Here is an 11200-nt window from a genome sequence, read left to right as displayed (position 1 = left end):
TAAGTTATTTATATCAAATATTGAATTTGTACTTAAATTTTAACATGTTCAATAAACAAGAACCTAAAATAATTATAAATTCATTAATAAATTCAAGAGGACAACTTAATTATATGAATTCCCGTGCTCTTCTCATATGTGCTCGATCAAGGCGTTGCAAAGTTCAAAATGAGCTTTCTTATCTTTAATTTGTCGATATCTACTGAGAGCATCCACATCTGCAGATGAATATCTGAAAAAGTTTGGAGGTTCCCTGGATCATTTTCCAGAAAACTAGTTATTATCATGCTGCTGTTTCTTCAGATGGTGTACTGAATATTCCTTTTAGATGCACAGGCAGGTCATGTAATCGTGATTTCATGCAAAAGAAATGCAAACCTTTTAGTTTTATTTAATTTATATTTTAATCATCGTGTATTTTATTTTTGAATCAAATCTATTTAAAAAATATATCTTCTATATAAGAATATAAATTTATTGATATTTGGAAATAAATAAAAAACTTGAGTAAAATAGTAAAGAATGAAAATTTAAAACAATTATGATTGAAGAATATATAATATAACATAAAACAACTTTAATGGGACATAGATGGAATAATTTTGTTTTCATTAACATATGTGAGGGTATAGTAGGTATTTTGAAAAACTCCAAATTTGGTGTAAAAGTTGCGCCAAATCAATACTTGACACCAAATTTGGTGTCAACCAATTCATTTGGGGTCAAGTTTACACCAATTTGGTGTTGGGTTGGAGTGAATTTGACACCAAGTATAACACCAAAATGGTGTTATGGTGTTGGGTTGGAGTTGCTCTCAGAGAACGAAAAATAGACCATTTGATGTTATTGACATGGAAGCATTAAACATGAAATCTTTTAGTCTGTGTACAGAAGTGAAAGTCTTGGTAAGGTTGAATTCCTTGTAAAAATCGGTCTCTGATAAAATCTCTGAAAGATCCTTTCGACACCCAAGCGCAAGAAAAATTGCGAGAAGTTAAAGAATAAAGGCTCCCTAGTCCCTCCTGATATATATGCTTTGTTTCCTATTTACATATATAAATTACACATTACATATTCAGGCAATATATAAACAATCGTTGACGCATACTACCCGTAAAATGGATTGTATCTAATAGAGCTCTAGGTGAGCAGACGGACTAATACAATTGAGTTTATATTTATCTATCATTCTAACCTCAATCCTTAAGAGGTACAGCAGACTCAAGTCTAACACGATTAAGCCTCACAGTGCCGAGAATGTATTCAGGCAATTCTTCCTCTTCCTTTCCCTGCACAACAGCAGTTGTGAGCACTATTAACTCATGTAATTGCATGGAAATGAAATACAGGAATGGCATACAGCACAAGAAATCATTAGTAGGGACAAGCAAAAGAAGGGAAATGGAGGGATGTAAGACCTCTATCAAGATTGCAAGATCAACAACTAGACTTGTTACATATCCTAGGACAAGGCCGATGACGCTCCTTGCTACGGATGATGAGCCAATATCTACATCGATCTGCACACGAGATATTAGTGTCTTTATGAAGAGCAAAATCGAGTGACATAATGTATTATGCTAATATGCATGCAACAGGAAGGTTGCAGACTGCAGAGTCCTATTAAGATTTCGATTCAGACAAAGCACATTCATCGTATAAATTTACTGTTTTCAACTTCCCTTCATTCACCACAAGCCCCTTACAATATACCGTCTAAAAGATATGATATGATATCTGAAAAGGGTTGAAAAATGCCAAAGTTTAACTACCTCCAGAAAATTGTCATGTCTCGAGTACTTGCAAGTTACTGCTTTTCCCAACAAACAAGCTTTTGTCCCAACGGCACGCTTGACCATCCAATATCCCTGTCGATTTAAAAACAATCTTATACAGCTACCAGTGAAGATAATCAAAAAACGGAAATCATGACTTCATATTGATACTCCTCGAGTTACCTCTTGTATACTTGGAATCAGTTTAAATCTTGAATCTCGGAACGTGTCAGTCCCATCAATAAATCGACCCAGCAAAGAGTTTTCCTTTACAGGTCTTTCAGCTGCATAGTAAAGAACCAGACTGTAGTTTGGCTTAGCAGGAACCTGAGAATAAAAAACCAAAAATACAGTGTCTAAGCTGAAACTTCTAAGAACTACTCACAACCTACAATGAATGAAGACCTAAACTAGAATCAAAATTGATAGAGGACAATAAGAAACCAAAAACAGTATCATTTGTTTGGTCAATGTGTTGAAACACTAGTTGCAGAAAGAAACATTGTTCATAATACCAACACACTTTAAATTTGGTACTAATCATTGATGATTAGGCTCATGCTCTGATATGACAGTTCCTCCAACATCCGAGTTTATGTAATGAATTTTTAACATCAATAGCATTTGGTAGTTCTTGAAGTTTGTTTGCACACATCTACTTTACTTCCAGTCTCCACTGAGTAGATGCTTCGACAGTAAACCCGTGTTCCAGTCACCTAATTACTATCCGATAAACATGATGCTACAGGATCTATATTTTTTTTGGTCAAAAATTGGAAATCTTGCATAATGTAGAGCAAGAAACAGAGTTATGTGGCCTAGATCAAGCAATCCCGGTTCCTATAATCCTATGCCCTGTCTATAGTAAACAAGAAGCTCTTCATATTCCTTCCAACTCCAGTCACGGGATTAATGAGAGAGCTAGAAATTTAGCCATTTCATTCAGGTGAATATCCGAGCAGCGATTATCACTACTCATCGTATGAAGAACCTGGAGCTACTTACACAACAGAAGCTACAAAAATTCACTCTGTTTTCCAACACCTGTACAAGTATTTAATCTTTGTTGTCTTTTTATTCATACCTGAAGGTTAAGTACGAAGATGAATGGAAGTCTTTTTCCAGCTTCTGACTGAAAAATGTTGAAACCAACATAAGATTCAGTGTAGGATCTTATAAAAAGTAAATATCAGATATCTGAAATTGTCAAGTACACAATATGCTTTCCAAGTTCCAACTATATTACATTTATGTGTTAGTATGTACTTGGTTAACATTGGTGCACCCTGGTGAAGAATATCAATTAGCATGAGATACAGCAAAGAAAATGTACTGGAGAGCAAAGGGAGCTAGGGTCTTCAATAAATGAGATGAGGTCAGCCTGGTCAGTGTCAAGGACCTCCGTCTCTTGTACAAGAATAGTAAAAGAAATCTACAATTTTAGAGCTGACCTAAAGATGCCATACCAGTCACCAGAGAGCAAAGGAAAGGACCATGGATATTGATACTATGTAATGATTTATATATAAATTTGCTAGCTTTCCATGCATATGTCAATTTAGAATTTAGATTACCTGAACAAGAGAACTGGAATGCAATGCAATGTTACTGATGGGATTATCGATCTTGAGCCAGTCAACTGCTATAAGCTTAAGAAGAGGATCTCCTCCTGCTATCTGGACAGAAGTTATATCATGAATGTTATGAATATACAAAAGCAAACTAGAAGTGATGTATGCATTTTAAAAAAAGAAAGCGAACTTCTTTTCATAAAAAATTATTCATCGACTAACCAAAACAGATATAAGATTAATGGTTTTTTAGACTTGCAAAAGCAACTACTGTGCACTGAATTCTAACATATGTTCAAAATTTAGTAGTTTTAAAAATCGACGAGTGGACAGTTATCTCCATATACTTCCAACAAAGGACAAAGATATTAGTTCTTAAATTTTATATTAAGTTTTGTTTTTTAATATATATTTTCAGTAATCATTAGGTTCCCACCTTGGCATTATCTTTCAGATATGTCTTCCCTCTGATTACAAATCCAGAGCCATTGGGAGATGTCCAGCAGTCTCTGTCAGCGTCATTAGTCCCAAGGCGCATGGAACCTTGAAAGTCATGAGGATCAAGAGCAATTGGATCTGCACCTGTACAAAATTCCCTAACTGCGCAAAACAATAAAATGAAACACTCAATGCAATGACTCAAGATTAACGAGTTCAGGTATGTAGACTGCAGTAAATTGTGGCATTCGTTGGTCATGTACTATATATGAGCACACATATACTACAAAACTTCAAAGAAGAACCCGGTACCTAAAGTTCTCCTTAGAGATGATTTTGCTCTTGCCCATAAATCAGTCTTTATATTCTCTTTATTCTCCTGCCATAGATAATGTGATATTATTAAAAAGTAAAATAACTCCTAGGTAAAATAGCAATACATAATTATGAAATAATCTACACGATTTTAAAGAATGAACCTCATAAGTGGTGCATAATTTGATTTACTGACAAGTGTAATATTATAAAGCAACACTAACTCGAATGAGCAATGCATGGATAGAGATGAACATAAAATCTTGCTGGTAGGAGCCACTAAGTAAAATTCTAGACACTCTTGAGTCTACAATCAGGTACTCCCCACTTTTGTAAGCCAATTTTTTCTTGGTTTATGCTTTTATTTTGTATCAAGTAAACTGGCATTATCACCTTACTATTAGGTTCTACCTCATTGTCACTATCATCTGATGATGTTGATGATGAATCAGTACCAATAGCATCATAAAATTGATCATTTCCTTCTCCATTGACAAGCTTGCCACTTGCTTTATTTGCTTCATCTGCAGATGCTGCTCCAATGTATGCCCTGAGACCTGTAAACTATAAATTATAAATGCATGAATATAGAAAACCTCCATGCAACAGGAACTGAATGTATTTGTTCAAGAGCATCTGTATCAAGTAAAGTAATCTCCCAACGGCTTTACTGCGCTGAATAGATTCACTTCCTCATACTTCTTGTTGATTATTAATTAGTAACTACAGCTTCCACTTCCAGTCGACCTTGCTAAAAGAGTGATACCATGGCTAATTTAATTGTCAATAAATCGATTTTGTCAGCCAAATTTAGTACTGTCCTAAAACTTATAAGAGGCTAATTCTAACAATAAAGCACAAAGTGCTACATGTACTTCAGAGTGATGGCCAAAAAGTTTTGGCTTACAGTCAATGGCCACACACACACACTGCTACTTTGAGATTTAAAAACATGTCGCAAGCTCACAGGAGCTGACATGGATTTATCCAAAAAGATCTAAAACATTCCCGGTGAGAACAAGTGAGAGTACTCTTAGATAATGGGTATAGATTATTGCGAATGTATTCCTTTGGGATCTCGGAGTTTCTAGACTGTAAACAACTCAGAATGTTAACCAACCTGAAACTTGGCACAACAATGCATGAGGCACAGATTTTTCAAACTTCGAGCTTTGATTATTCTTCCACCCGAACCAGCCTTCAGCATTTATCTCTAGCATTTGTGTCGCAAGACATCTCGGATGAACAGACGATGAGTTTATATTTCTGATTTCCCAAGTAGAAGCTAAAATTGCAATTTTAATTATGAGAAATATGTTCAAGTATAAGTAAACTGAGTAAATAAACTTTGTAATATTTTTTTAATCAGAAAATGTGCTTCGTACGGTTGATTTTTGTACGTCGATAACCAGATTTTGGAGGACGCTTCTTATGCACAGTTGGGAAGTGCAAAATTGCTGCAACAGAAAAAAAAAACACAATGTTTCTGAGAAACAGAACACTGTTGAACATATTCAAGAAGGTGTGAACTAATCTTTGGTTTAATTTTGTATCGAAATCTACTTACTATATGTTCCATCTTGTCCACGAAACCATTGCCTAGAGAAGACAAAATCTCTCTTTGACGTCCACCTAAAACACATGACAAAAAATTTAAGGGCTGCAACATTAGACCAAAAAGAAATTGTGTGGTCTGTCCTACCTACCTCACACACTAAATATTACCATTTCTCAGTCAATTTTACATAATTGCACATGCAATTTAAATATGTCTTATTGTCATGTATTAACATCTATATATGGGTGAAAAGATTCAGAATCTTAAATTATCTCGCATAATCCTGTGATATTAGATCGCTTTAACAAATTTCTTTTTAAATTTTATAGCTGAAATATAGTTTATTCCCGTCATTGTTCTAATCTAGTTGGAAGCATTCCGCATATGGAATGAGATTCAGATAACACGTACTATTTACAGGCCAGTTGAATCTGTGTACAAAACCCCGAATCAAGTATTGTTTGCAAAGGAATACATTAACCTTTATAAACAGAAATATCAAATAGGATTCGAAAGAAAGGGAACGATAACATAAAATGATGAGGAACTTAGGTACAAGTCAAGCCAAATAAGTTTCTATACGGGATCGTTAAACATTATTGATGGATCTCTGCAGATGACCACAATGTACTTCTAGTGTTACTACAAAACCCCTAGCAGTAGCACTGTATTCAGTAATTAATATTTGTACAGAACAAGATACCTAGTTAGATAGCGCGGGTCATATGTGCCATAGACTATATCATAATGTCCATTTAGAGAATCAACCAACTCCAGGTCCCCTGTCAATATATCCCACCTGCAGAAATTATTAGTCATATAAATAAAAATAGTATAGGTATGTGTAATAAGGGCTTACATACTCGTATCTCTTTTCTCGATCAAGGTTTAAAACCACTTCAAAAACAGTATCAGCACTTGCATCAATAACACCAACAGCCTTGACAAGTACACCTTTACCATTCTACAAAATATGCATTTTGCAGCTTAATTAACTAATGACTAATAAGCAAATTAACATCTAATATATATTATATTAGATATGTTAGAGGGAGAACATATTTGACAAATGGTCTAACAATATAAACACGGTGGAACTGAAATGTTTCTGGATGTTATAAGATGGTCTAGTAGCAAAAATGTAAATCTGCTTATTCGTATGAGGTGCTAAGTAGATTAGTCTATACACCTGATTTTGTTTTCAGTAGGAATATAACTCGTGTGATGTTGCTGACTGTGAACCAGTTGTTTACGGTTCAGCCAAGGGTGCGAGTACTTTGATTCCACATTGTATACAAACAAAAGAGGAGCGATACAAAATTTCATCCATTTTGCCTTCCTGTTAAAATGTCTGATTTGTTTTTGACTTATGAGGCATTATGGGGCTTCTTATGCATTTCATTTTCTTGTGTACGCTTTAGGGACTTGTGTGTTTTTTAAAAGACTGTTTTATTGAACATTCCATAATTGGATTAACGGTTGCTGAGCATCAATTGAGGTTCATAATCAGCTAAGTAGCTTCTCCTATGGATATGTTTACTTGGACGTGGGACAATATCAAATAATTATATCAGACAAGTAAATAAATTTCAGGGACTTAATTCACCATTAACTGAGACAGTTTTATGAATTATTACTTTTTGAGAACAAATTTTCTGCTTGTACTGTAAGTTTCAATGTGATCCATGTGTGTATAGCATCTCATGTTACTCACGTAAGGATACTTAACTGTGAATGGGGAACTTAACATCTACATTGAAATAGAACTGGCAATTACTACTGTGTGCTTAACTGCTCGTATGAAAAAAATAATTTATACCTTATGCCCTGCTACGTCCTCAAAGATTCTGACACCTGAAATTTTATAAAAAGAGAAAACTGTAACCACTCGATCAGAACAAGTATCCGTGGTAAAACAAGACTTAGAAATTACTATGTCACTTCTATGCATTGCATGCTAGGGAATGGAGTTAGCCATTGGACTTTCAGGATTCAATGCAGGACACTGAAAGCTAATCGACCATCCATCACAAACTCCCAAGAAAGTCATTATTTCAACCACCCGTCTTCAGTCAAATATATGGATACTACTTTCTCGGTTCCAATCACAGAAGAGAGAAGACATATGGGGACACTTTTTTCTAATTTATTGGCTTATTTTGGCCTGATCATCAACATGGAATCGTGATTTAACCAAGTTAATTAATCCTTAAACTCAGACAAGCTACGGTTTGCTACATAAATCCTCAGCAGACTGCCCTATGCTTAAGAAGGAAATTCCACATCACAATGATATTTCATCTACATGTTTAAAGCAGGAAATGATACCATTAAATGTGCGGACACATTTCCATTCATGCGCTTCAATAGCATCCCCAGCATCTCCGTCAAATTCCCCTGTAGGTCTTCTGCAAAGTTCGCGGGAATGTCGCATATCTTGACCTACAAATCTCATAGAGAAAAAGCTTGAACTCGGGGTGAAATGGCCACATATGACACTTAAAATCATACTATTTCAGTTATACAGGAAAACATAACAGTAAAAAATGGTTTAATTTAAACATCTTAGAAAGGAATTACTGGTGGTTTTTAATTTTCTGTTAAACACATGGAATCAAAATCTCAAGGTTGAACACCATTTTTGCTTCAAAGTCGAGACCAGCTCTGGCATGAAGCTACACTTAACATTAAAAATCATTTTTTGCAAAAATGAGGTAGGAAAAGAATCAACACAGATTTATAGAATTAAAACAATAACGATATAAGATTTTAAGATTAATTGTTGAAAATACAATCATATTTGGTAATATACATCATAAAACATCTGCATACTTTCTTTTTTGCATTCCCCATCATTCTCCCATCAGAGAAAAGTATGCATTTCTGACCCAATGTAGTGTGTATTTGATACATAGGAAACTCTGCCAGATTAAAAACCGTTCTTTCCTGAAATATCTTATATTAATTTTAAAACAAAAATATCAAGACATGAATCATCATATCTTCATTAGCTGGACATATGCCTTGGATGAAATATAATGTCTTTAATAAATAACTAAATATGACCACAGAGAGACCAAGTCGGCTCACCTTGCCCTCTCTTTATCAGCTTTTTCAAACCACGCGCATACCTCCCGACCCTTCGTCGATGCCTTTGCAGATCAATCCTGATTCAAAGACAATGGGTCTTGACATTTATCTAAAGAAACACAGAAATATAATCTTAAAAGCAAAACAGTGACTAGAGCATATTAAATCCTGGTTTTAGCAATCCAGACTTTAAGTAGTAGCTTTTTCCTGTCGATAGTAGTTAAAAACAGCGTTTTCTGGGCTTCCTTTACTAACAGTATTCAAGGTCAGTATATAACCTACTAGTAGTAGTGAAAGGAATTGCAGTAGGGCTGAATAACAATTTAATTTCTATAAAAAAAAGTGGTCATTAATGAATATTAACATAGAAAAGCATCTCATTCATGTATACATATTTCATGGAGTAAATTCGCTATATGTAGTTTTAACATACTCTGCCTCCTCATTCAGATTCTTTCTGGCACTACCGCCATTCGAAAGGTCATACTCAACCTGTAATAAAGGTACAAAACGTTATAGAAAATAGAACATAAAATGACCTTAAGAGAATACCCTAAATTTAAAAGAAATAGAACATTAAGGAATAACCAATGCAGTAATAGAGCCCAAAGTTTATGATTTGTTGGCGTAGGATTCAAAAAAAGAAAGATGATAAGATATATCACATTATAAAGAACACCCAAAAACTGATTTAACGGGAACACTAAAATGTAAAACAAGCAAAAAAAATGTACGAAGCAGTATAAATGATATAATACCTGTTGCTTTGCACGATGGAATGCCTCCATCCATTTTTGTGCTTCTTCAGGTGTAGGACAAGCAATCTTGCAACAATGTATAAACAACTAATTATAATGATTTTCATAATACTTCCCCGCAAGAAAGAGCATGTTAATCAAAACAGATTAAGCAGGTTGCATCGTATAAACACTTAGCAGAAGTAAAGTAGACTTCTTCGATTAGACATGTATTATTCTAGCCTGGCTTTTACGCGTTAAATTTCACAATGTTCAGAGGAGGAAGCTAGAAATATTGTAACTAGTGACTACTGACTAGTGTAGCACAAACTTGGCAACAAAAGAGAGAACTTACTTCTCCCCTTTTTGACTGATCCAGCCGATTGTAGAACCTAAGAACATAAACATCCTAGGAATGGATAAAAACACATCAAAGTTACGAAAACCAATAAATTGAATTGCAATGTCTTTGATATATGCAAGATAAAATTAGCATCACTTAAGAAAGTTTCAAAGGAAAAGCAAATGCAACTTAAATCGACATAACAGCCTTACTTCATGGTTAACTTTTCGACTTCCTAACTCCTCCACCATTACCTTGTGTCCTACATAACCTCTCCTTATCGGTTTCTGCATCAAAAGATACAAAGAATAAATCATGAGCAGCCACATAAACACAGTATACTAATTGTCCATTGTTCCCAGACTCTCGCCAAGAATATCCTATCATCTGAGTTTAATCAACAAAAGAAGTGCAAACAAATCAAACTACCAAGAACTATATCTGTTAAGTAACAACAGTCCCAAAGTACTAAATCAAGAAAAGTGATGCATATCGTTCACGGGCCAGCACGAAATACAAATTCAGTATTGGCAAGAATTGCTAATAAACAACATCATATTACAAAAAATTCCAAAAATGCATGGCAGAGTAGTAAAGGCTTACAATGCCGGGATGTTGATGAGGATCACGCTTGAACATCTGCAGATAAGTGCCTCGAATCCAAAGGAATCGACGTCGAAAAAACTCAATCTTATGCCCGGCCAAATGATAAACCCATCCATAATACTCAAAAGGCCTGACATTGGCATTGGCATCACCTCCACCACCTTTCTCATCAGCTGAGCCTCCACTCTCACCTCCACCACCCTCTTTCCGTGGCTCCTCGGGCGAAGCCATTATGTTATATCTTAATCACCAATGTTGAGGATCAGAGGATCATAAGGCCTAATGATCTTGGTATCATTAAATATAAAAAAACAGAAACAGAACAGAACCAGATGGGTATATAGGAAATGTGCATGTAATGAATAATGAATGAAATTGACAAATTGTTGTTGTTGTGTTGGCCTGGGGAATTAAGGAAGAGAGATTATAGGGGGGGTGACAAATTAGGGTTGTTTTTGACGGATGAGATTGAAGAAACAAAGATACTAAACATGTAATGTGATAACGGGCTTCTAAATGTCATGTAATAACAACAAACAGTGCGCGTGTGCATTCATTTTCATAGATTCACAAAGTGTGCACAACTTAAGTGGACATGTTAAAATTTTAATACGATCCTGACCGCTCGATATGCATCCAACGGTTTAAAATTTATAGGTCAGTTAAACCGTCCCTGCCCGGACCCTTCGGGCAGATGTTCTAAATGATTTATTTAAAATTTTTTAATTAATTTTAAAAAAATATTTTGTTGACCGATTTGAAAAAAA

The 11200-nt window shown here is 34.9% G+C and overlaps 1 protein-coding gene across 1 annotated transcript; it reads right to left on the bottom strand.

The window, feature by feature from the left end:
- Positions 1–599: 599 nt before the first annotated feature.
- On the bottom strand, positions 600–11058 carry LOC108222173 (protein ENHANCED DISEASE RESISTANCE 2-like). The gene is made up of 22 exons (XM_017396076.2): positions 10431–11058; positions 10040–10114; positions 9840–9893; positions 9506–9571; positions 9181–9239; positions 8748–8824; positions 7986–8099; positions 7477–7511; positions 6521–6621; positions 6361–6456; positions 5667–5731; positions 5485–5556; positions 5220–5384; positions 4511–4656; positions 4097–4163; positions 3783–3946; positions 3350–3451; positions 2860–2907; positions 1959–2102; positions 1773–1868; positions 1419–1520; positions 600–1289 (listed from the first exon to the last, which is right to left on the bottom strand). The coding sequence occupies exons 1-22, from the start codon at positions 10662–10664 to the stop codon at positions 1197–1199; spliced, it is 2175 nt and encodes a 724-aa protein (XP_017251565.1). The 5' UTR covers positions 10665–11058; the 3' UTR covers positions 600–1196.
- Positions 11059–11200: the final 142 nt, after the last annotated feature.

Source organism: Daucus carota, chromosome 5 (genome assembly GCF_001625215.2).
Source record: "Daucus carota subsp. sativus chromosome 5, DH1 v3.0, whole genome shotgun sequence".
Lineage (NCBI taxonomy): Eukaryota > Viridiplantae > Streptophyta > Magnoliopsida > Apiales > Apiaceae > Daucus > Daucus carota.
Note: the sequence above shows the minus strand (reverse complement) of the source record. Positions and strands in the feature narration are given on the sequence as shown.

Coding starts and splice junctions, on each gene's coding strand:
- LOC108222173 (XM_017396076.2), bottom strand. CDS start 10,664: ATGGCTTCGCCCGAGGAGCCACGGAAAGAGGGTGGTGGAGGTGAGAGT. Junction 5,732..6,360: donor GACCCGCGCTATCTAACTAG/GTATCTTGTTCT, acceptor CATGTGTTTTAG/GTGGACGTCAAAGAGAGATT. Junction 4,164..4,510: donor CAGATGATAGTGACAATGAG/GTAGAACCTAAT, acceptor TATCTATGGCAG/GAGAATAAAGAGAATATAAA.